This window comes from Rhincodon typus, chromosome 8 (genome assembly GCF_021869965.1).
Source record: "Rhincodon typus isolate 14 chromosome 8, sRhiTyp1.1, whole genome shotgun sequence".
NCBI lineage: Eukaryota > Metazoa > Chordata > Chondrichthyes > Orectolobiformes > Rhincodontidae > Rhincodon > Rhincodon typus.
Window position 1 is genome coordinate 34,751,211 of NC_063339.1, and position 26,910 is coordinate 34,778,120.

The window sequence follows — 26,910 nt, forward strand, 5'->3', positions numbered from 1 at the left end:
CATACTAGTCATACACCTTTGCCTGCTATATCCAGAAGTGAGATGCAATATGGAAAGAGAAGAGAAATGAACAGAAATAAAAAGACAAAAGGGAAGAAAATCTTATGAAAATACACAGCATGTAGGTGGAAACAATTATAACTGTTACTCCAAAATGTTGTAAAGTAAAACGTGACAGTTCACCAGCCTAGATAAAACAAATGTAAACATTGTCAGTGAAATGTTACAATACCATGTAGAAGTTTAAAAACTCCAACCGAGCTAAATACTGCATTGAAAATAAATGTGTTTCTTCTGCTAACTTATATGTCTATTGTGAATAGGATTATTCACAGTGACTGATGTAAGACCAACACTAGGAAAAGCAGTAGTGTTGCTATAATGCAATAGAACTACTAACTGAAAAGCCCAAATTCATTCACTTGTGACATGGATTTGAATCCCAGCATGACAGATGCTGAACTTTATATTTACCTACAAATCTGAAAGTACAACTAGTCTATTAGTGAATATATAACCATTGTTGGGCCTTGTAAAAACCTATTGGGTTCACTAATGTCTTTTTAGGGAAGGAAATCCGCCATCCTTACTTTTGTAGGTCAATATGTGTATATCTAAGAAAATATATCTAAAAAAACCTTTTGTACTGAGATACCTAGATCCCTCCGTGTCTCAGAGCTCTGCAATTCCTCACCATTCAGATCATATGCCTCCTGCCAAAATGGATAAATTCACATTTTCCCTCATTACACTCCATTTAACAGATCTTTGGCCCCTCATTTAAAATATCTATATCTCTCCTTTTTTTCAGGCTCTCTTTGCACAACAACTTTCCAAAAAGCCTTCAGTGGTTGGAAAAGTTTGTAATGTATGGCACGATATCAGATCCAGTATATGGTCAGGTCCAGAACATGCTGTTCTCAAAAAACCATGAAATCATTACAGTCAGAGTATTTACAGCATGGAAAGAGGTCCTTATGCCCACTGTGCCTGCATCGGTCATCAAACATCCATCTATTCTAATCCCGGAGATAGTAAGAACTGCCGATGCTGGAGTCAGAGACAACAGTGTGGAGCTGGAGGAACACAGCAGGCCTTGCAGCATCAGAGGAGCAGGAAAGCTGACGTTTTGGGTCAGGACCCTTCCCGACCAAAAACGTCAGCTTTCTTGCTCTTCTGATGCTGCCTGGCCTGCTGTGTTTCTCCAGCTCCACACTGTGTTATCTCTATTCTAATCCCATTCTCTAGCATCTGGACAATATCCTTATATGCTGTGGCATTTCAAGTATTCATCTAAATAGCTCTTGAGTATCAATTGTTCCCACCTCTAGCACCCTTTTAGGCAATGAGTTCCAGATAGGCACAACTCTTTGGGTGAAAACATTTTTTTCTAAAATCTCCTCTAAACTTCCGGCTCCTTAACTTTAAATTGTGACCCCTCGTTCGTCACCCTTTATTAAGGAGAAAAGTTTCTCCCTATCTACCATGTCTACGCCACTCAGAATTTTATATATCTCAATCAGATCCCGCCTCAAAGTGTTGTAAGGAAAATAACCCCAGCTTCTCTGATCTCCACAGCTGAATCACTCCAGCAGGAACCATCCTGGTGAATCTCTTCTGTACCATCTCTACTGAAATCACATCCTTCCTATTGTATGGCAAACTTCAACTGCACACAGAGCTCCAGCTGTGGCCTAATCAACATTATATACAAGCTCCATCATAACCTCCTTGCTTTGTATTCAATACCTTGACAAATAAAGCCAAGTACTCCATATATCTTCTTGACCACCTTATCTATTGTTCAGATGCTTTTAAGGATCTTCGGACATGCGAACCAAGGTTCCTCTGATCCTCTGTACTTTCTAGGGTACTGCCATTCAATGTATACTCCCTTCCCTTGCATCATACTTTATAGGATTAAACTTTATTTGCCACTATTCAGCTCATCTGATCAGACTATCTATATCATCCTGTAGTCCTCCTTGTTACTTACCACATGCTATGAACTCCCCATTGTTGCAGCCTTTGCCCATCTGATTTTTCCAGTCTATATGTAGATTAAAATCTTCCATGATTCTTGCTTTACACTTTTTCTTTTACACACCATCTTCCCATGTTAGAGGGCCCAATACACCACACCCACAATTACTTCTTGCCTTATTATTTATCATTAATACCCAAACCACTTCGACATTCTGGTTTTCTGAACTTAGGTCATCCCTCTCTGTTGTGCAAGCACTGTCATTAATCAATAGAGCCATGATTCTACTCTTTCCTAGCTTCCTGTCCTTACTAAATGTCTGTACTCTTCAAAATTCTGGGCCCAGTCCATGCCATCCTACAGCCATATCTCTGTAATGGCTACCAGATTGTACTTACTGATTTCCATCTAAGCTATCAGTTTTGTTTTGTTCTGAATGCTGCCTTAATTAAAAGTGATGCGCAAACAAAGCAAGGGTGGTGTCAGGAAATAAATAGCTTCCACACAGTGAGTTGTTAAGGTATGAAATGCATTGCCTGGAAATATAGTTGAGGCAGGTTCAATTGAGGCATTCAAGAGAGCATTGGGTGGTTGTCTGAATAAACATGGTGTGTAAGGATGCACAAGAAAAGGCAGGAAATTGGCACTAGGTAATAGAACAGGTGCAGGCATGGTGGGCTGAATGGCTTCCTTCTGTACTGTAAGAATTGTGATTCTGTGACTTATTCTTAGATTTGTTGTCTCTATTGCTTTCTGTTACAGTCTGTTTCTAATTTCCCACACTAAATATTTTTCTCTATCATTTTGTCTTTATTCTTTGATTTATTGCATCTTGCCAAATTTGATTCCTTGCCCCCCACTATTTAGTTTAAAATCTCCAAGTGTCATTCTGTACAATTCAAGTATAGACCATCCCAGTGGTACAAATCCAACTTTCCCCAGTAATAGTGCCAGCGCCCCACAAACCAGAACCTGCTGATCCTGTGACTTGGAGACAATAAGGACTATAGATGGTGGAAGCCAGCGTCTAGCAGTGTGAGGCTGGAAAAGCACAGCATGTCAGACAGCATCCGAGAAGCAGGAAAGTCAACGTTCTGATGAAGGGTTTCACTCCGAAACATTGACTTACCTGCTCCTTAGATGAAGTCTGACCTGCTGTGCTTTTCCAGTCGCGCACCTATAGACCCCCACTATCTTGTACCAGTCTTTAAGCAACACATTATTTCTGTAATGATATTTCTCCTATGTCAATTTATATAGGGCTCAGGTAGTAAGAAAGTGTTACCTTTGAAGCTGTGGTTCTTGATGTGGTGCCTAGCTCCTCATGCTGACGTTAGAGAACCTTTTTCTTTGTCCAACCTATGTCATTATAACTACATGGACCATGACAATTTGACATTCCTCCTCCCACTATCAGTTCTTCTCCAGCCCAGAGCAGTTATTCCAAACCCCAGTACCAGGCAAGTAACACAGCCTCCTGGACTCATGTTCTTTGTTGCAAAGAACTGTGTCAATTTCCCCTTCATTACACTGTCCCCTGTTACCACTGCATTCCCTTTTGCCCCAGTGACTTGAATAGCTCCATGAGGGGCTGTAGGTCATCAGCAGCAGAAATGCTTTCAACCACAATCAGTAACCTTACGGAATAGCATTTACCCCACTCTACCATTAATAGTAAGCCAGGGACCAACACTCATTCAAAGAGGAATGCAGGAGGGCATGACAATAGCAACACTAGAGCCATTTAAAACTGAAGTGTCAACCTGGTGAAGCTGCTATACAGGACTACATGCATTTAAACAGCACAAGCAATCTGTATAGAGGCATAAACTGGGATTATACAAAGCTTGCTTTCATTTTTACTTCCTTAATGGCTTATGTGTTCTAAATTGCTAGCCAAGATAATTTTTCTTCATATAAATTAAGAGTCTTCATTAAGGCAGATCTTCGTTCCAAACGCACCCCCCTCCTTCCTAAGCCATCAATACCAGGGGACCGGAACTATAGCCATATGCTAGCCTATGGGGTAAAAGCTCCCCTTCACAATACAGACTTGGCAGCTGTGGCCTCCCTTACTTTAACTTTTTTTTGAAGTCCTCAGAGTGTGCTGCCTTCTTGGTGTGCCCTTGTGGTTTCCTACATATATTGGCTGTTCCCACCTTTGTCTAGCTTTCAGAGCCTCGGACACTCCCAATCATCCTCTCGCTTGCTATTTGCTTGCTGCTGGGAAGATCATGAAGGAAGGGGTCACCTCAGAAACCATCAGGGTCAGTATTTGGAAATGATCCCAGCTGACATTTAAAAACAAAGGAAACAAGATTCTCTGTAAAGAAACATACAGTACAGAAGAAGGCAGACATTCAGCCTATTGTACTTCTTTAAAAGAACCAGGAAGTTAGTGTCACTCTCTTGTTCCTAACCTGACCCCATCCCCACACTCCTGTAACTATCACCAGAGCCCAATGTGCAGTAAATGTTTCATCTTCAAAACTGTATTCAATTCCCTCTTTAAAATTACCATTAAATCAGCTTCCAATTATCTTTCCAGTGGTACATTACAAATCTTGTTGTTTTTTTTTTAAAAACTCTCCCCATTACCCCTCTGGTCATTTTAACCAATTACCTTTAGTTTGTACTACCTTATTATCATCCCTCCCTGAACTGAAATAATTACAGTGAACCTACTTTATCAAAACCAATCAATTTTTCTCTCCTCCTCTGAGAACAATCATAGCTTTTCTAACATTTGCATTTAACTAAATTCCCTCATTCCGGGTGCCCTCAGCTCTGATCACATTTTGGTAAATCTCTTCCATACCACCTCCAAAGCTTTGTCATCCTTTCTCAAATGTGCTGCCAAAATTGGATGTAATTCTCCAGCTGAGGCCAAATCAGTGATTTATGAAGGTTTAACATAAATTACTTACCTGCTGTTCTTTGGAATCAACTGTTTAATCACAATCTGAATCTCATAGCAACTCAACCAAGATAATATGTTGTAATTTTACAATGAATTAAATTGAAGGCATTAACTTAATTCTGGGTCTCATCACCAGCTAATACATACACATAATGGTGTACAGGAATAATACTACGGTGTGGGAGACAGTAAGGATTGCAGGTGCTGGAAGCTAGAGTCAAAAAATGTGAAGCAGGAAAAGCACAGCAGGTCATACAGCATCCGAGCAGCAAGGAAGTCAATGTTTCCAGCCGAAACTTTGTGGCCCAAAACATTGACATCCCTGTTCCTCAGATGCTGCCTGACTGTTGTGCTTTTCCAGCTCCACATTTATTGAATGAATACTACGATATTACTGTTTTCTACATATTTGTGAATCTTTTTCCACTATACTGAAGTATCTTTGCTCTCTGAGCCTGCTCTAACAGAATGGAAATAACAAGAGCAATATATCATTTAGACTTACATCTCAAAACACTCGAACAAATACTAGTTTAAAGAAGAGTTTGGGAAGGTATGGCATGAGCAACACTAGGCACATCTATAAATGAAATGTCAACCTGGTGAAGCTACTACACAAGACTACATGCATCCAAACAGTACAAGCAGCTACAAGTAGGGAGGAACAAACTAGGATTATGCAAAGCTTGCTTTCATTTTTACCTTCTTAATGACTTTTATATTTTAAATTGCTAGTCAAGATAATGTAAATGCCTTCCCATATAAATTAGGAGTCTTCAATAAAGCAAATCTCCCTTCTGACACCCTTCCCTCTGATTCCCCAACGCCCCAACCACCAAGCCATCAATGCCAGGGGACCTGAATGGTAAATGTATGTTACTGTATGGATGGGGTCCCCTTTCACAATTCAGCATTACTTCCAGTGTTTCTTCTGGCCATGACCAACAACTAAAGCTCAACATACTAAATATGAAGTTTTGGACAAACAGTGTGGAACAGCACAAGCCACATTTTAAAGTAAAAAAAGGATAATATTGTATATAGAACAAAAATTTACTGTCAATGTTGCTCAAAAGCCAGTGACTAGTTTGAACAGTGTGTATGTACATCTTAGAGAGGCTTGCTCACCATTTCTTCATTTTTTTTTGTCAGAAAGGTTCTACCTAGAAATGACCTTGTCTGGATTCTGGGCTCACTTTCTTTGCTCTTCCAACCACAAACCCTCCCCAAAAACCAAGAACTTGCCATGAGAAGAAATAAAAAGGGCAAGCCATCACAAGTGCATTGTCAGATTGTGCCATGCCCTTGACATCCACACATTGCAACAAAGCAAAAATGAGCAAAAGTAACATTTTGTTTTTTATCATATTGTGTGTACCTATGAAGGAGTTTAATCATTCTTTCTTGCAAGTATCTTAATTTAGAAAGATCTTTAAAAACTCTCAGTTTGAATATTAAGATTCAGAGACTGTAGAATGGATGTCTGAAAACATGCCCATTAATGATGCTCAATAATGTAATTATTTAAGAATTCCATCTAATTAGTCAAAGGAAGATTTCCCTTAATGAAAACTCATCTATATGGGAAGAAACATTATCTTGACTAGCAATTTAGAACACATTAGCCACTAAGGAGGTGAAAATGAAAGCAATCTTTGCATAATCCCAGCTTTGTTCTACTGCAGCTAATCAATACAATATTAATTTGACCATCTGGGACAGCATTTCACTTTAATCTTGTTCTACCAAACATTAATGAAAAAAGAGTTTTATCCATTGAGCAGCTTATTCAGATTTTTCAAAATGACCTTTATGTCATGTTTAGCAGCACTTTAAATTATTACTTATGCCGTTGCTAATAACATGTCCTTGCTACGGTTGCTGTTACGTGTGTGCGTGCCAGGTCATTCTGACAACCTTCGGTCTGTCAGCCTTTTTTCAAAGTAACTCAATTATTCAAGCAAAGCTATTCAGCGTATATAATCATAAAGTCATTAAAATACTATCCTACTGTCCAAATCTGCTGGGAATAAATTTATCCTTGTAAATTAAATGAAGTTTCTTTCTGGGAAAGATGCCAAGAATTTAATCATTACTAACAGCTGAAATAAAAAAGTTAAACTATAAATCTTTTAATGTTAATTTATAAATATTTGAGCCATGAAACAAATAATTTTTTTTGAAAGATGTCATATCTCAGCAGAAAAGCATTGTGAAGCTGACATGCACTTTATAATTATGAAATGTGCTCCTGAACAGAGAATAACTGATAGAAAATATTGTATCAAAGACTGTGTTAATAGAAGCTACACAATCTGTCAGTCACAATGAAGGTTTGAATAACACATAGCCATGTTATTATATTCAGCAGTTCATCATTGGTCAGAGATTCAAATAAATGAATTAAAGACTGACAACAGTACCATGAATAGGCTTGCTTTTCTAAAAAAAAATAAAGCAAATGTGTATTGCTCTTGAAAGGTAGTGGTGAAACACCTTCTTAAACACTTACAGTCAGTGTAGAGAAGGTACTTCCAAAATTCTGGTATGGTGATGGAATGCTAATATATGTTCAGTTCAGAGTGGTGTGTGACTTGGAGGGCAAGTGGTAGGTGGTGATGCTGAGCTGTTGTGTGTTGTCAGAATCCACGTTGTCTGATTCACATTCAGACTATCTTCACAGCATGCAAATAATAGAATTATTTAACCAGTGGCCGTTATGTTTGCTGCAAACTTTAATTACAGCTATTAAACTGTGATACAGAGTTAATCTAAAAAGCATTTACCAACTATTCACATTTACCAAAGCAGTAGATTTGCACCATGGGACGTAAGATTTCCTCAGACACCTCAGCTCACATGCAAACTATAGGAAGCAACTGATTCTTCAAATAGCTTTCACACAAAAAAAATGATGCTTTGATGTAGAAAATGAGTTGCGTTGTTTAATGATCACTGTCTGATTTCATTACTGAAAGCCTAATTTGAGAAAGTCAGCTTTCTGTTTGTAACCAAGAGAAAGGGCAGAAGAATGAAAGGGAAAAAGATAATGTGGTTTTAACTACATTTATAAAAAAATCTTTTTTAAAGATATAAAAATCAAATTTTATTCCTACACATCTTCATATATTAACTGCATTCAGTAGTACTCCTCTGTTCAGAATAGTTTCCTTTAAAGAAGTGATGCAAACATTTAAAATCATTCCAGATTCTATTACACCAAAATCACTTCATCTTTTGTGGTTCTAGGAATTCCAGTTGGATTTGTCATGACACTACAAAAACTTGGCAAAAGCTTCCTTAACAACCCAGTGCTTAGTTTTGCCTCAATGAGTAGTTGAGCCACATAAGCTAGAAGCACTCTCCACTTGAACTCAACATGTGCTGATTTAACCAATGTAATCTAGCTGGGGCGGGGGTGGGGGCACGTAACAGTACAATAATTGGCCACAGAACCCGAGTTAGCAATGGGCAACTGGCCAGTAATCCTTTTTTTGGTAGTTATCAGCATTTGGAAGTGTGTATGTGCAATTTTCCAAGACTATGCTTGGACTAGATTGTTAATGAGCTTTTGAGTTGAGAGGTAAAATACATAAAATACAAATATATAGCCTAATATGTTGAGACAAATGATACATCAGATAAAACTAAAGAAAGCAGTTTGGTCCATAGAAAATTCGACCTTTCAGTAAGACACTACAAATGAGCGTCATTAGGGAAAGATTTTATCTTTAGCACTCCCAGTGCAGAACCACCCCTTCTTATTTGTGTCTTCTGTTAATTTCACTCATTTTCCTTTAACTTTCTGAATGCAGATCATTAACAGTTTATAAATCATCTGGACCAAGCCTTGATTGGTGGGTCATGCCAATCAGTACCATCTTATCCATAACATTGTTTACTAGCTTTCAGCCAACTTCTCTTCCACTCCCAAATTCCACATGTTAACTAATAAACTTTCATTTTAAGTATTGTTTGGACATTGAGATAACCATAATGAACGTTTCCTCAATCACTTCTTCAAAAGAGTTAGTTAAGTCTTCGTTACTTCACAGTGAATGCGGACAATGCCAGAAAGAATCACCATAATAATCTGAAACCAAATTATGGCTGTCTTAAAAGTAGGTTTGAAAACATACATAATTGGAATTAAGCAGGATGATAAGAAGTATAACATATAATGGGCATAATAGATAATGTAATCTTACATAATGGGATCCATCAAATATAATTGTGGTAATATTTAATGACAAAGCAGATGTAAACCTTGTGTTCTCAGTGTATAATGGATTGCTTTGCCAAATAAAGAAGTAGCTTAGCACCAGGGGCATCCGAGGGATATACTGATGATCACAAAATAGTACCTGCTGCTTTTTTGCCCGAGTTCATTCTCACCTTTTGGTTGCTGGTGTTATATCCTTCCTGACTCCAGATGGAGATGGCAGAGAGCCACATCCCTTCTTTGGTAGTACAGTTCCATTGTTAACTGTAGGCCTTAATGGCAAGGCTTGCACTATGGGTCTTGCTGTAAAGCAAGCAAAAGCATATTACTATTCTTTATAGCATAAATATTCTTCTTGCTTTTCAAGTAAAGCCAGACATGAGTTGTAACTTTTTCATCAGTTTTCAGTTAGGAGATTAATACTGTAAAGGAATGAGCGTCTGTTTGCGACATTGGAACACAAACCAATGGTTCCAAACTAAAACAAAAAGTTATTGCTTTGAGATTTCTCTGTGGGATAATTGTCACAAATGTTTATTTGTCTGAAGTTCTTCACTCTTTTGCTTTAGTGAAGGCAATACCTTCCGTGAAACAAACTGCTTAATGTTTGTTTCAATCAGATGAAAGCTTTAAGCATTGGTAAACTTTGAAATCTGTAATCCCTGGTTGTAATTTCAGAGCTCAGCTCATATACTTCCATGAGAAAAGGTAGAAAAATACAAAATATTCAGTTCTACAATGCTGATTTTTCAATAAAACCATAATGAAAGTAAAGTAATACTTTAAAAATATGCTTATACATTACAAGATATAGTCATTTACACTTCTGAAATCAAAATGCAGCAGTACTGAAACTATACTTCCCAACATTACTTTATAATTCTAAATCATTTCAGAAAAATAAAGAGAATAAGGTTTGTACCGTAAGCAATACTTCCAGGCTGTCAAGGTAAAAATGATCATTTCATTTTTCTCAGATTCTCACATTCAAGATATACACATTGGTGAGATATGCAAGAAGAACCAAACACATTGGATGGACATATAGGTCAAAATACTTTCCGAATCAGGAGTGACACCAGAAGGTTTACACTAATATTGCTGGATAGCATACAAAACAGGCAGAACCAAAACATCAGTTTAGATTTTTAAAAAACTAAAGTTCTAAACCTGGGCTTCTCAAATTGTGGATTGCAACCTCCAGTGGGATCACAAGATGAGATTTTGGAGTTACAAACTCAGAGACAGCAGTGACTATCATGTAGCTCATATGAGTCCCAACAACTGCAAGCCCCCTTTAAATCCTTGAGCCTTTTTATAAATGGTGGGGGAGGGGTCTAATAGTCAGTAATTTGAAGCCTCATTGTTGCTGCTAAATGTGCCTGTGGAATGGGAAGGTGTCTTTCTTAGTAAGAAAAAAACTGCAATTTAAACACTTCTTCCCCCTTTCGCCTCATCCCTACCCAACCACCCACTCAGCAACTGAAAGCTGCCACAAACCCCAATTAACTCTCGGCCTCAAAATTTTCAGTCCAGCATCATGCAATGTCTGCATTCCGAACATTGGGCCACACTTAGAAATAAGTTAAAGGGCACTGTCCTATACCAATCAAACAAACAAAAAATTCAGATATATCCAGGCTTCAAAAATCATGTCTAGTTATAATAGCTAACAGGGTACATTAAAGTAGGCAACTAATCAAATCTTTGTGAAGCAGGCTGACATGTAGATCACTGCAATAATACTTTTCTTCAACATTTGCTGTCTTTGTGCTTTCTTTGCTCTATTTGTAAACATCTTTGAAAAATTTTCTTAATTATTGAAAGCATACTCATTTATAATATTATCTGTAACCTACCTAGGTACAGTGATCCTATTGTTAATGAGGGAGCAAACATAATGAGGTCTGTGTGTATGTGTGCATGCAACTTAATATTGTCTTAAGGAGACTCTTATGACATTATACATGAACAGTCACATAAGACCGTGAATATTATTCTGCATGATTGATAGAAGAGGTAAATTATGCCATATAGTCCACAATACAATATCCTACTTCTAAAGTGGAATTATTTGTAACTTTGTTCATTCCTTTGAAGCCACAAATATCCAAACAAGTATACCCAGAAGTATAACTTAAGATATAATGTCAAATTAGAAAGCAATTTTTTTCTGTATAGTAATTTTTGCCTCTATTTGTTTAGATGCTTCCAAAAGTACGAAAACCATTAGAAAATGATTATCTCTTTATCCCATTTCTACTTTTTTCTCCAGACTGCTCGGTGCCTACAAAGTGTGAAATGTCATCACCTGCATTGCATTTATGATGTGCATAGAGCTTAGATCATTCATTTTTAGGTTTGGAAAATTACTGGTAGAATTATTTGTGGGTGAACACAATAAATTCTTCCCTCTCACCTTAACAAATTAACTTATTTGTTTCTCTCTGTTAAAATAGCACAGAGGGGAATTGTATATATGAAATTAATTGACTGTCAACCGTTAAATCTATCTTAGCATACTTTTCATTTCATTAATTTCACTTTAAAGAGGAAAGTCTCTCCATTCCTAGGCATCCATTACTGTGGCGTTGCACTGATGAGCAGAAAATGGGGTGAAATTCAATTCTACTGATGGCACTTCCAGGGGATGGGGGACCAGGGATATAGAAAACATCCACTTCAAAAATGACAAGCACTTTGTTTTAAGTGTTTACTTGGGAGCTGTCCACATCTGGCCTTCCAGTTGAGAATCACACCTGAATGAAATAGATACCTGGGTGGCTAGGCAGTGGTAAGTAAATAAAAAGGCATGAAAATGACACTAGTTTTAAGTGTATTTCTACTGGCATTTAGGTTTCCAAGAGCCTTTTTGCCAATTGTTTGTAAAATAATTATTTTTCCCAGCAGCAAAGGGAATCTTGTAGCTGTGTAGTTTGTTAGGATCAATAAGCTAAACAGCTGCAGGTAAACAAAGGTAAACCCAACAGCAGACTGACATAAATATACCTCGCTCTGGCAGACAGGTGGTGCATTTGACCATATTTCTTCATTGAAAGCTAGGAGAGCAGACCCCAGGCTATTGGTAATTTCTATGAATCTCTAAATAACTTTATTTAGGACAGTGCTTCAGGAGCAACCCAATCACAATACAGTATGCAGTGCACTCAGTGAGAGTGTACAAGAAAAGGTTTGTGATCAGTAATAAATATACCGTGATGGGCTGGACCTACCAATACGCCATCAATGATATTTGCAAGCCCTGGTGCAGCTCCAAGGAATGGTCTTGAGAAAGTGTCTCTGGAAATTTTGGAGTCATTGAGGAATTGGGTGTATTATTCACTGGAGGACATAACCTTCTATTACACAGGATGGGATCAGCACATTCAATGATAGCCATCATCATCTGTATCATGGTTGGATTTCCTTGCAGGTACTTTCTGGAGATTGCATAATAGAATGTCACAGAAAGCCTCCTTTATCCACTCCTTTCAGGTTGGCTTCCCCTTTGATAGGTACAATCGGAGAACGGAGCGCCGAGTTATTTTATCAAAAAGGTTTTGCGTTAATGCTATCACAACTGATTTGAGCAGGTTGGGCATTCTCTTTCTAACTGATAAGACTGAGGAGTAACTTTCAAGAGGTCTTTAAGGTTACAAAAAGTTTTGATAAGATGGACTCTGCAAAAATGTTGCTGGTGAAACAAGAACAAGGAGTGGTAAAATTAGTACAACAAACAAGGGTAGGGCTTACACAATTAATGGTAGTGTTGTAGAACAGAGAGACATGGGGTGCAGGTACATCATTCTTTAAAGTTTGAGTCACATATAGACAGGGTGGTTAAAGAGGTAATAAGGTGTAGAGCTGGATGAACACAGCAAGCCAGGCAGCATCAGAGGAGCAAGAAAGCTGACGTTTTGGGTCTGATGATGTAAAATTGACTATCAGTCAAGAAATCTTCTGATTTTTTTTTCTGAAGAAGGGTCCAGACCTGAAACGTCAGCTTTCTTGTTCCTCTGATGCTGCCTGGCTTGCTGTGTTCATCCAGCTCTACACCTTGTTATCTTAGACTCCAGCATTGGCAGTTCCTGCTATCTCTGGTTAAAAAGGTGTTTGGCATGCTTGCCTACATTGCTCAGTCCTTTGAGTGTAGGAGTTGGGACGTTATGTTGAGGTTGTACAGGACATTGGTGAGGCCTCTTCTGGAATACTGTGTCCAGTTCTGGTCACCTAGTTATAGGAAGGATTTTATCAAGCTAGAGAGGGTTCAGAAGAGATTTACCAGGATGTTGCCAGGTATGGAAGGTTTGAGTTATAAGGAAAGGCTGGATAAGCTAGGACTTTTTTCACTGGAGTAGGTGACCTGATAGAAGTTTATAAAATAATGAGAGAAATAGATACAGCTAATGATAATTGTCTTTTCCCTAAGATGGGGAATTTCAAGATGAGGGGGCACATTTTTAAGGTGAGAGGAGAGAGATTTATAAAAGACATAGGAGGCAAATTTTTTACACAGAGGATGGTTTGCATGTGGAATGAACTTCCTGAGGAAGTGGTGGTTGCAGGTACAATTACAATGTTTAAAAGACATTTGGATGGATATATCAATAGGAAAGGTTTGGAGGGATATGAGCCAGGAGCAGGCAGGTGGGACTAGTTTAGTTTGGGGTTACGTTCGGCGTGGACTGGTTGGACCGAAGGGCCTCTTTCCGTGCTGTATGATTCTATGATTCTATAAACGTAAAATACTCACTGATAAATCCAACAGGGAATTCAGAATCAATTTTTACCCTGAGTAGTGTAAATGCAGAACTCATTAGTAGAAGGAGTAATGGAAACAAATAACATGGGTACATGCTAGGGACAGCAGAAATAAACATGGGGCAGGGTGTGGATAAAGAGATAGAGAGGTATATTGATGAAGTTTGATGCAGAAAGTGAGAGAATGCATGGACCTAAACACTGCACCAAATAGCTTTTCTTTTGTGTTGCAATTAGTACATAGTTTTGGGGAGGTGGTGGCATAGGGATAATGTCACTGGACTTGTAATCCAGAGGGCCAAACTACTGTTTAAGGAACATGGATTCAAATCCCACCATGGCAGATGGCGAAATTTGAATTTTAGTTTGAAGGAAAAGCAGAATAAAAAATGTTAACCTAATGGCGACCACTGCAGATTTACATAAAGCTCAGCTGGTTCATTCATGTCCTTTCAGAAAGGCAATCTGACTTCCTTACCCAATCTGGTCTACATGTAACTCCAGACCTATAGCAATTTGGCTGACTCGTAACAATTCAATAAATACTGACCTAATTAGAGATGTCCACATCCCACAAAATATTAAAATAATAATTAAAATATCACTTTCTTGAAGGCTTATGCTTACTTCTTGGGTTGCCTCTGATAATTTCTGTCCATCGCTCCTGACACCTTCCCACAAGCAGCTGATGTAAAATTTACTATTAGTCAAGAAATCTTCAGATCTTTTCTGAAGTTTGTTCCAGAGTTTTTTCATCTCATCTGACATTTCCCATTAATTTACTTTTAAAATGTGCAAATTTCCACTCCACCCACTCCGATCCCAATACCTATCCAAAGAAGCTGCCAAAATTCCTATTTCAGCTAAAACCTACCGGTAGTAATTTTAAACTATGCCAAGGTCAGGTTTAAGTGTGTCATCCCCTCTGAAACATTACAATGACTTTTTGTAATAGACTTTCATATTGCTTTCTTTCTGTTTTTGCTCCTTTACATCACATGCAAGACATGGTTGCAAACCAGTCTTTGTAGTTCTTCAATATCCTCTGGCTCTTTGTCCTATCAAGCACATTAATTAAAAGAGTGACATTGTGGCTTGTTAAGGGTATGCCATTTACCAGGGGATGTCTTTTCTCCACAGCACAGGATCAGTGTGTGCCTTTGAAAAATCTTTGCTTGTGTGTTAATTGCTAATTCAGAGCAAAGAAATTAGCCGTGTTGATCAGCGATAGCTGCTTGCCAGGATCCTTCTGTAGCGAACATGGTATTACAATGCAGGCATAATAGGACAGATTCAGAACAAGCTAGTTGGCAGCTGGACTGAAAACCACAATGAAAACATTGTTAGAAGTCATAAATATTGTGATTCTATCACTAATAATTTTCTAAATCAAGTATTTAATTTCTAAAAGGTGTCTGTAAATGGTGAGGAACTGGAATATTATTCCTGACAAGTCCCCAAGGACCCATTTTGAAGTAGACGTTCTGCCTCTCCGGTTCTTTTGGCTCTAGTTCCAAAAGCAATTGGACCAGGCCATTGGGTCTGCTCTGGGGACAGGGAGAAGGCTTGTTTGCCTTACAGCTGCGCTGAGACAGCCATTAAATAGAATTTACCCAAAAACATCAAATAAAATACACCTTGACAGGAATGGGGCATTGGGGTAACACACCATTTCCCAAAAAGGGAATGGTCATCAGTTCAGTTTCTGACTCAAGCTGAATTGAGCAGAGAAGCCCAGAGTGGAAGGGACTGCCACATCACCTTCCCAATAGTGAAAGGAAAGAACAATCCGAGGGTGAAGTCATGCCCCGCTCGTTTCTGGTGCAATTTCTTAAATGGCCATAACAAACACTGAGGATGGCCTGGAAGCAACCTTCCCCACTGCAGCCATCACCCTTGCCAAATGAAGTAATGGGTAAATGTGTCTTGATGATTCCATGGAAGTAAAGATAAAAGCTCTTTGTAAAGTAGAGGGGTTGGCCTGTCAATAGAGTTGGCGATTCTTCCTAATTGGCTACAGTTGCTTTGAAACAGAAATGGGGAATGGTCCCAATTCCCTGTCCGTCTTTGTCTTTCTCTTGGACATTGTCGACCAGACCATCCTCCTCCAATTCTTCTCCACCTTCATTCAGCTGGGTGGGACTGCCTTCACTGGTTCCATTCTTACCTATCTCAATTCCAGCCAAAGAACAGTTTCTCTTCCTGTTCCCACGCTGTTACCTCTGGTGTCTTCCCTAAGGATGTCTTGTTGGCCCGCTTCTATCTACACACAGCCCCTCAGAAACATTATCTACAAACACAGCATCAGATGCCGTGTGCATGATCACATCTAGTTCTACTTCACCAGCACCTCTCTCAACACCTGTACTGACTCTTAAATCGTCAGCTTGCTTGTCTGACATCCAGTATTGGAAAATGAAACATCCTCCAATTAAATACTGAGAAAGCCAAAGGCTCTTTTGGGTTCCACCATTTCCTAGTTGCTGATTCCATCCTTCTCCCTCACAGCTGTCCAAAGCTTGAACCAATCTGTTTGTGATCTTGATGTTACATTCTGTGTGAAATGAATTTCTGACAACATATTCACACATCACTTCCATGAGCTGCCTCAAGCTCATCTAAAATCGTTCTGCCTGTGTCTTTACTCAAACCAAATTCTGTTCACTTATCATCCCTGTGTTTGCTGATCTACATGTTCCTAGTAAAGCAACAATTCAATTTTGATGTTCCTATCCCTATTCTCAAATACCTAATCCGCTTGGACACTCTCCATCTGCTCCAGCCCCACATACCTCCTGGATATCCGCACTCCTTTAGTTCTGGCATCCTGAGCAATGACAATTTAATTGCTCCACATGTCACAGTCAGGCCTTCAGCTGCCTGAGCCTGAAGTTCTGGAACTCTCTTTCCCAACACATCTCTAACTCTCTACCACACCTTTCCTTCTTTAATATGCTCTATAAAATTGAGCTTTTAGATCCAGCTTATAGTCATCTCCTTTAATGTGCATCACTGTCAGTATGTCGTTAAAATGTTCTTGTGAAGTGTCTTGCGCTGTTTTACTGTGTAAAAGGTACTATACAAACACAAGTTGGTGTCATTATCCTGGCTGCAGCTAGTTTGCAGGGGTCAGACCTGGTGGCTAAGTGGTTTCAGCAGAACACTAAAGCTTTATCAGATCATTTTAGGGGCTCTACCCAGTATACCCAGAGGGGAAATTGCCCAAGAACTTAACATTTAATGGCTGTGGCCCTTTGTTTTATTTGAAGTAAGTCAAGCAATGACATCTTACAATATGATTTCCTCACCGGAAAAGTCCTTTCTTCTACCTATCGCAGAATCCTTGGAAAATAAGTAACAAGAAAACTGGGTCTAGGAACGCATTTGATATATTCCCCAAGATTATTCACAAACTATTAACTTGAACAATTCCCTATTACTCCCAGTTCTTGACACTGTCATTCACAATGTAGACCATGGTATCTGGCTCAACATTTCCACCTCCTTTCTAGCACACTTCATTGCCTTTATGTATCATCTACTTATCTCACATCCAGTCTTGAATAAGCCAAAATTTCCTCTGGAAATTCACTGGAAAAACTGAAACAATCACCATGCTGCCTGACCTGCTGTGTTCCTCCGGCTCCACACTGTATCGACTCTGACTCCAGCATCTGCAGTTCTTGCCATCTTCAACCTTACTGCCTCGTCAATTTGTTCTGAAATTCACCCTAAAATCTCCTCTGACTCTTTTCCAAACTCTTCCACCTTAAAATCCATTTTTTTTGGCCAAACGTTTGCTTACCTCTCCTAACGTCATCTTGTCAAAGAAATCTCTATCAAGAGTCATTCAAACATAATGATACAAATAATGTATTTAATTTCACACACAATCCAACATCAAAATCCACACAAAACGAAAAAAGTAATTTTCTACACTTGAGAACTATTTCACTAACTTTAATATTCTTTGGATGTCCTGAGGATGTGAAAGCCATTGTATAAGTGTAAGTTAGTCCTTTATGTATATGACTTTAAGACAACAGCTTAGAATTCCAAAGGGCTGTGGACATTTTTAAATTGTAATTCCAAAATGTGTTCCAAAAAATTAGCTGCGGATGTAAATTAAGTGGTTCTCTGGAGAGAGAGAGAGAGAGAGAGAGAGAGAGAGAGAGAGAGACTCACAGAACTTTACACCTGCAGCTATCAAAGCAACTTTAAACAATAACCCTCAAAAATTGGGAAGATACAAATCCAATCAGACTGGACTGTGATCTTTACGAAGATAATGAGGGGCTGATGACCCCTGCTCAATAGTAAGCCACCTGCTTTGAATTGTGCCACAAATGACAGATCCATTATCTTCAAAGTGAAAATCACAAGGACAGAATTTAAAATGCCAGTGTCGATCCTATTAGTGTGCACTAGTGGGACTGAAAGTTCTCAGGTGTGCCAGCTTTCTTCAGGCATTAATGTACAGTGAAAATCACAACTCTTAGTTACCCCATGATGCAGGTAAAGATCTTCCCTGTCTCTGAGTGCCAAAAGTTAAGCAGCTAGCAGCCAGAGAAAAGGACTCTCTCTCACCCTGAGTGCTGAAATTCAATCATGGTTGAAAAGAATCAGAACTAAAGAATCTCAATGAATTTGCAAAACTGAGGAGTGAAACCAACTGTTCAACTACCAACATCAACCCTACCAGCAACCTCCATTGCAACGGTCATGATGTTCAACTGTCTACTCTTCACGAACAATTCACAGAATGATCCATATATCTATGTTACCTTACATTCGTTCAATTGTGTGTGTGTGTGTGTGTGTGAGATTAATTAATAAACTCACATTTTGTTAATTCAAGAAAGTCTGGTTAAATTGGCCCCTTTCAAAAATTAATTTGGTCTGGGGAAAAAGTTATCCAAAGGGGTGAGATAACTTTTAAAATTAACTTTGCTGTAACCAAGCAAGGGGGTGGGTGACTAAGGAAGAGGAGCCAATTCATTCCTCCTCACCCAGGAGCTTACTAGTTTGGGGTATCGTATCTGCAACTGCATCAAATTAGGGAACCTAGTATTGAGTCTGATTGCAACAATAAAGTAAGCCTGTTTTTGACAGAGATATTCATGCAAGTTCATTATCTTAATCACTTGTGCAGATGAAATTGACAGTGAGAATTCCCAAATGGTCACCACATGGAGAGTTCCTGATTCAGTCAGGCCGATTGTGTAGTTACCATATCTCTGTTTGGCATAGCCCCAAGGTTTATAAGGACAACTAGATGACAATAATTTCCTGTGCTCTTCTGCCAGTTTCCAGCAGATGGTCTTGAAGCTCAAAGGAAGCAATGGCCACTGGCACTCCCAATCCGGAGATAGCGTATGGATCAGGTGAGAGGCACGTACAACAAAAAGAGCAAGAGAAGAAACTGATATTCTTGGGTTTAAATAAAAGTTATTACTGTAAAGTTTGTGAAGGTTTCTTGAAATTAATGACAGCATCTCTGAAATGAATGTCCTCACATTCAATCCATTGTCTTTCACTAACAATGGACATGACGACAGCTAGAATAATAAATCAAACAGAAGAACAGTATCAGTTGTCAAAAGCTTCCACATGTTTGCAAACCACATCTTATTCTATGGGGAGTTTCTAAACTGTACAGTTGAAGGGAGCTCAAATGCTTACCTGGTTTGTTAGCACTGCTCTGTTTATCTGCCTCCGATCGTTTAGATGCTGCCTGATCTAAAGGTCCATAAAGAGAAGAATTTGGCAAAGAAGAACAGACAAGAGAGGAAAATAAAATATAAATATGACTGAAATATTAAAAAAAGCAGAAAGAAAGGTTCAACAGTATGATATAAACAAAAGATAAAAGAATTAGCACTGAAAATAGAGTAGGAAAAGGAAATTCTAAAAATCCAAAGAAGTAGTATTATATATATGTGTGTTGATCTCCAATTTAATGGGACAAAGGAAATTCTAATAACTTGCAAATCAGGTATTTTAACAATATAACTGCAATTGTACATTTTAATTGCAGGTTTTAGACAGTGCAAAATTTTCCAAGAGTAGAGCCATAACTTCAATGCAACTGAATCTGCGATTCTGAGAACATTTCACACAATTACTAATAGTTGTTGAAAACCAGTTTATAGAAAAATTGCACTTTACAAAAGAAACTTGAACTTTCCTAATATTCTCAAGAGTTCCTGCCTTGGCTCACTCCCAACAACATGACAGCACAGGCAGTGAAAACACCTCATAGTACAGAGAGGTGGACTCTGGACAATATGTCATTAATGACTTGCAGGTTATTCGTAACAATTTTTGAAGTCAGATAGCATATTTTATGTTTGAACCTATCACTAGACCAAATAAAATTTAAAAGCTACGTTCTTCAAGGTGTAAACAAGGAAAGCTCAACAGCCAGATTGAATATAACACGCTTTTCCAATTAAATACCATGAAATGGATACATTGTATTTTATTTCCTAAACTATTACAGATGTTCTATAACAACTTGAATTCAACTGCGCATGTATCACTTTGGCTGCTGGGATGTTTTACAAAGGCACTATATAAATGCTAGCCACAGTTGCTTAAAGACAGTTTCGCCTCAAGTTAAAATGGTACTTACCCTAGAGTGTGTTTGTGGTTCTGTTCATAAGGAATACTATTCCAAAGCAGTTTCAACTGGGTAACTTCAAATGATGAAGTTCTGATGATGAGTCACTGGGGTCAAAACATTAACTCTGCTTTCTCCCCACAGATGCTGCCAGATTTGCTGACTTTCTCCAGCAATTTCTGTTTTTGTCTCAGATCACTAGCATTCGCAGTTCTTTGTTTTATCTTAACTTCAAATGAATTTTGATTTGGATCCCATCATATTGTTCAAAATATGTGAGCATTAAATTTGAACTTGTTTCCAGAAATTTTGAGTGCATTCAAAAATGTACGTTCAACGTTATTTAATCTTTAATTATTAGCTGCAAGATTACTGAGAATGCTTTGAAGAAAGGCCATACATAGCCTTTAAAATTTCTTCAAAACAATTCTACATCTCTGTAGCATATTAAGGTGAAGGGAATATTTTTCTTCACAAAATCTAAAGCTTATTTCTGCCTGCCAAAGTGGAGTTGCTAGTATCATCACAAATCTGGAGCAAGGTATGCAACATGTGCTGTTAAATATCTACAATTCCCAGCAATTTCATCATTCCACCAATAGCACTGAGTTAGTCAGAAAGTCTGTTGTACATTATCTCCTTAAATTTGTAAAAATAAAACATGGTAAATACTATTGACTTAATTGATTGAATCCTACTGTATTGGGGAAATTTCCAACATGGTATTAAAATTAAAATTCACTCCTCATTAAGAGATTTAGAATTTTCATAATTGAACACAAAATGAATTGTCCCCAATTTGGGAACATATTTTTAAGAAAACTGAGTTTCAAAATTTATTTTTAGCTGTTCCGGTAAATATTGAATCATAAGCCATCATATAGTCTTATCCTAATTAATTAATTTCTTTGCTTTTAACTAGTTTCAGTGATATACCACAAAGTCATATTCCTTGGTAGTCTGGAACCTGAGGGTCTGGTAATTTTGTACTGATGTGCATCTGAGGACCTTGTCTGTTAGAACTTGTAAGTATTTGAGTCTCTGATAGTTTTGTGCCTCTGGTGATAAAATACACCTTCAATCTTATAGTCATGGGTATCAATAGGTATTTGAATAGTGAAATGTAAAATAATTTAATGTACTCGAGTACCTATACGTGTTGAGTCTTTAAATGTCTTTGTATGAATTTGAATACCAGATGGTCATGTATCTAAATGTATGAGTTACTTACTGTCTGTTAAGTAGGTTCTTCCATGTTAGTGCACCAAATTCATTCAATCTGGAATTCAGATTTGCATGAGCTAAATTATTTACTCTCCAATCCAAAACTTGAATCTTGTGCAAACGTCTAGATGTTAACTACAGTAAATTAGTGGTCTTAATAACTTCATGTAATTAGCAAAAAGGGATATGCCAATGTGAAACATTGTAATTAAAACTGTCACATTTGTCAAAGGTAAAGTTGCCATATTCCTACCAGACCATTGGGCTGCACTCTCACTACAGTGAGAGATGACTGGTGGTGATTTGGACCATGGGTTACCACGCCTCCGGTGAGGGGACAGGTTGATAAGGTAATCTCAGCCGGTATGGGAATTGAACCAGCACTGTTGGCACCACTCTGCATCGCAAAGCAGCTAACTGAGCTAACCAACACACTTCTGTCTTCAGCTAAACAAGTGGACCCATGCAGTCAGTGAGACCTGTACACTTCAATGCTCTATTAACTCGGCATGGCCAATCCACCTAACCTGCCACCGACTCCCACAGCTACCTAGAATACACCTCCTCCCACCCACCTTCCTGCAAAAATGCCATCCCCTATTCCCAATTCCTTCGCTTCCGCCGCATCTGCTCCCAGGATGAGGCATTCCACTCCCGTACATCTCAGTTGTTCTCGTTTTTCAAGGACCGTAACTTCCCCCCCTCAGTGGTCGAGAACGCCCTCGACCGTATCTCCCACATTTCCCGCAACTCATCCCTCACACCCCATCCACGCAATAAGAACCAAAACAGAATCCCCCTCGTCCTCACGTACCACCCCACCAACCTCCAGATCCAACGCATCATCCACCGATACTTCCGCCATCTGCAATCCGACCCCACCACCAAAGACATCTTTCCCTCCCCACCCTGATCTGCTTTCCGGAGGGACCACTCTCTCCGTGACTCCCTTGTCTGCTCCACACTCCCCTCCAGCCCCACCACACCCGGCACTTTTCCCTGCAACCGCAGGAAGTGCTACACCTGCCCCCATACCTCCTCCCTCACCCCCATCCCAGCCCCAAGAAGACTTTCCACATCAAGCAGATGTTCACCTGCACATCTGCTAATGTGGTATATTGCATCCGCTGTACCCATTGTGGCCTTCTCTACATCGGGGAAACCAAGCGGAGGCTCGGGGACCGCTTTGCAGAACACCTACGCTTGGTTCGCAATAGATAACTGCACCTCCCAGTCGCGAACCATTTCAACTCCCCCTCCCATTCCTCAGACGACATATCCATCCTGGGCCTCCTGCATTGCCACAACGATGCCACCTGAAGGTTGCAGGAACAGCAACTCATATTCCGCTTGGGAACCCTGCAGCCCAATGGTATCAATGTGGATTTCACAAGCTTCAAAATCTCCCCTCCCCCTATCGCATCCCAAAACCAGTCCAGCTCGTCCCCGCCTCCCTAACCTGTTCTTCCTCCCACCTATCCCCTCCTCCCATCTCAAGCCGCACCCCCATCTCCTACCTACTAACCTCATCCCGCCCCCTTGACCTGTCCGTCCTCCCTGGACTGACCTATCCCCTCCCTAACTCCCCACCTACACTCACCTTTACTGGCTCCATCCCCGCCTCTTCGACCTGTTTGTTTCCTCGCCACCTGTCCTCTCCTCTATCCATCTTCTATCCGCCTCCCCCTCTCTCCCTATTTATTTCAGAACCCCCTTCCCCTCCCCCATTTCTGATGAAGGGTCTAGGCCCGAAATGTCAGCCTTTCTGCTCCTATGATGCTGCTTAGCCTGCTGTGTTCATCCAGCTCTGCACCTGGTTGTCTCGGATTCTCCAGCATCTGCAGTTCCTACTATCTCTGCACGTGACCTTGAAGCTTTTCTGCAGTTATAAAGCTTTATAAATAATTATGTTGCTTGTTGACTGTATATTACTTGAATGATTAATGCCATAAGAAATCCAATATACAATGTCGTCCAAGAATTTGACATTTCCTTGTTATTTCCTCAGATGTTGCTGTTTCTGGGTCTCAGTAGAGAAGAACAAACTCCGCATATTCATGCTTGAGGTTTGGAAACCACAAATATATAGGTATGTTGTCGTCTGAATTCCAGAGAAAGAGCTGGCAATATTAGGAAGAACTAGATATCAGCTGTTAATAACACTCCTTCACGATAAGACGATCTAAAGACCATTGGAATGAAATTCCACAAATGTCATCTTCTCTAAACTTGCTGTACAGCTGTTTAAATGCATCATTATGTTTCCATATGGTCGAACGGCAATGTCCATTGAGAGGCTACTCATTCCTTTAGCAAAGTCCCGGGTTCATCTGGGACTCACCACAATCGGAGATGAGACAATGCACATGAGCAAGGGAGGGGAGACTCAGCAAATGGTTCTGGTTTCTGAATGACACCCAGTGGTTCCTTCTGGAAGAGCACATTTTTGGACGGTGTCTGAGGACAGGATTGGACTATGTTATAATATCCTGATGCAGTTAAGCAGCCTATCAATTCTCCAAATCAAGGCTCACACACAAGTAAAGGCCACATTAGGCAAAGTGATAGAGAGTGACCAGTACAAATGAACTCAATTTCCAACAAAGAAACAAAATCATCAGAAGAGCGAAAGGTAGTAATCGGGGAGGAAATAATTATTTGGTGGTTAGACTTAACCTTGGCCTCCTGGTAACTCATGCTTCAAATTTAAAATCCTCTGCCTGCATTTGTTTTCAATTCCCCACAAAATTACCAGACACTCTCGGCAACTCTCAAGCTCCATATCTCTCCCGAGATGTCCCTCTCTGACTGTCTCTTGTGCACCCTCCCAGTTACGTTCACTTGCCTGAGTCCTTTGTCCATGGGCTCCCCTCTTCTCCTTCAAAATACCTCAAATTTCCATCTCTTTAACCAAATTTTTGGTGAGCCACCCTAAACTGCTCTTTCTTGGGTCATAGTTTGTACACTACAAAACCTGCTCAAGGCATTCCCCTGCATGAGCATGAAAGCTGTGTTAGCCTCATCAGCCCACATCACTTCCCTCTCCAAGATAATCATCCCAAACCAGCAGTGACAGAGACCCTCGCCACAGAAACAAATGCATAGTTCACACCCGCTCCTTTGTACAACACCCACTCAGTCACCCACTCCCCCACCGGAAACCAGAATCATCAGGCAAATGCATCCCTTTCCCTTGTTAACTGTTCAATAAGTGCAGGATATATTATTGCCCAAGGGCTATTTCAAGGGTAAAAGTACCACAACCAATATGTTTTATGATGTTGTCGCATGATAAATATTACTTTTCAGAACTAGTCAGCATGTGCGAAGTGAAATGATTGCTTCTGACATGCAGTTAATATGCACCATTTTACTTTCTGTCTCTTGGTTACCTTTGGTAGGTCCTTTCCTATTCAGCATGGCCTGCTGCTCTTCAGAAACATTCAAACGTCGGACTACATCAGCCAGTGCTGACTTGAGCAGTTGAATCTCATCCTCCTGCATCTGTACACGCTGCTCCAGAGAGGCGATTCGATCCGTCATCTCCATGCTGCTGGCTGCAGACGCACTATCATCTGCGGTAAAAGGAAGACAACGCAAACTGAAGAGATGAAGTAGAAGAGACTTTAATATGAATAGCCAACATTAAGAGGAATTTCTGTTAATGACCTATGTTTTCATTGTCACATGTGAATTAGGTGCCCAATTATTTCATTTCAACCCCAGCCTTTACGTTTTAAATTTTAATTTCTTTACACAGTTGTTTCCCATGAGTCAGGGTACACAGATTAATTGATCTAAATAGCATTTCTTAGAAGATGCCGCCTAACAGTGTTCACCTAAAGCTGCTTATTTTAGATTGAGTCAGCTGCAAGGCCTTCCGGCTTGGACATACAAGTTGGATTTTTGCCACATTAACAGAATACATTGGCATTGTACTCAACAGATCTGTTTCTAAGTCATGCTTCATTACAGAAATTGGAGACACACCCAGAGGTGTCCAGGCTAGGCGGATTAGCCATGGGAAACACAGGGTTACAGAGATACGGCAGGGGAATGTGTCTGGGTGGGATACTCTTTGGAGGATCGGTGTGGACTCACTTGGCTGAATAGCCTGCTTCCACATTGTAGGGATTCTATAAGTATACTGTCCAAAATGAATGTACACAATCTTGAATTTGATACAAAAGTGCTACTGAAATCCCCTAAAAGGGGTAAATTTATTAGAAAGTTCAGGAGGAAAACTTGAACATCTAAAATATATGCCACTACCAAATAGGGTACCATAGTAGCAAAACACAGGTTACAAATTTGTATTTGAAAAGGTTTTATGACAGAAAGGATTTGAGACAGTTTAAGCTAACTAACAAGCTTAGTACAATTGTTAAAACAGGCAGTGATGTGTGTATTTAGCTTATTTCTGACCTGCACATCTTCAGTTCTCAAATTTTCACCACAAAGCTGCTGTCAAGTTCTACTTTCACAGCATCAGAAAGGCATGAACCCAATCCTGCACACAATGCACATTTTTGGTTGCTAAGGCTTATGTTGTGGCTTGAAGAATACAAATCTTTCACAGAATGGAAATTGCTTTTTACTTTCAATTTCATCAAAGGAATTCAGAATTGTTTTCTTGATTCTTTTGTAATATGGAAATAAATGAATATGTCTTGATACTTATTACAGAAATGTGTTTGTAAGTTGAGCTGAAATGGAAACTCAGTCTTCAAAGGTATTGGATGTTACGGAAAATTAAGCAAAAAGGAAAAACAGGAGCATAGTGCTCTAAGAAAGGATAGTAGCAGTGTGGTGTTGTGTAGTCATATAGGTGCAATAGATCATGTTGCGGAATCAGTTTGGTAAAATAAGGAATAGCAAGGGTAAAAGATCACGCCTGGGGCATCACCTATTGGTCCCCAAAAAATTGCCTCACAATAGAACAAATTATAAATTGGGAAATAATGGAAGCATCTAAGAAGGGCACCACATCGATGATTTTAATCTGCATATTGACTGGATGAATTAGATGGGTAAGGGTAATATACAGGGTGAAGTTGGACAGTGCATCAGGAATTATTTCTCAGCATGTTTCACAACCTACTTGGGAACAGGATTTTTAGATCTTGCGATGTGTAATGAGGTAGGATTAATAAGGGATCTCTCATAGTTATGGATTT

The 26,910-nt window shown here is 39.4% G+C and overlaps 1 protein-coding gene across 5 annotated transcripts in view; it reads right to left on the reverse strand.

Annotated features, from left to right (window-relative positions):
- eml1 (EMAP like 1) overlaps window positions 1-26,910 on the reverse strand; it is a 256,780-nt gene that overhangs the window by 75,428 nt on the left and 154,442 nt on the right. For all 5 annotated transcript variants that reach the window (XM_048600146.1, XM_048600147.1, XM_048600149.1 and 2 more), the window contains exons 2-3: window positions 25,126-25,308; window positions 9,300-9,429 (exon numbers count right to left, since the gene is read on the reverse strand). In XM_048600146.1, the coding sequence (XP_048456103.1) occupies window positions 9,300-9,429; window positions 25,126-25,308 (313 nt within the window). The remainder of the gene's footprint in view (window positions 1-9,299; window positions 9,430-25,125; window positions 25,309-26,910) is intronic.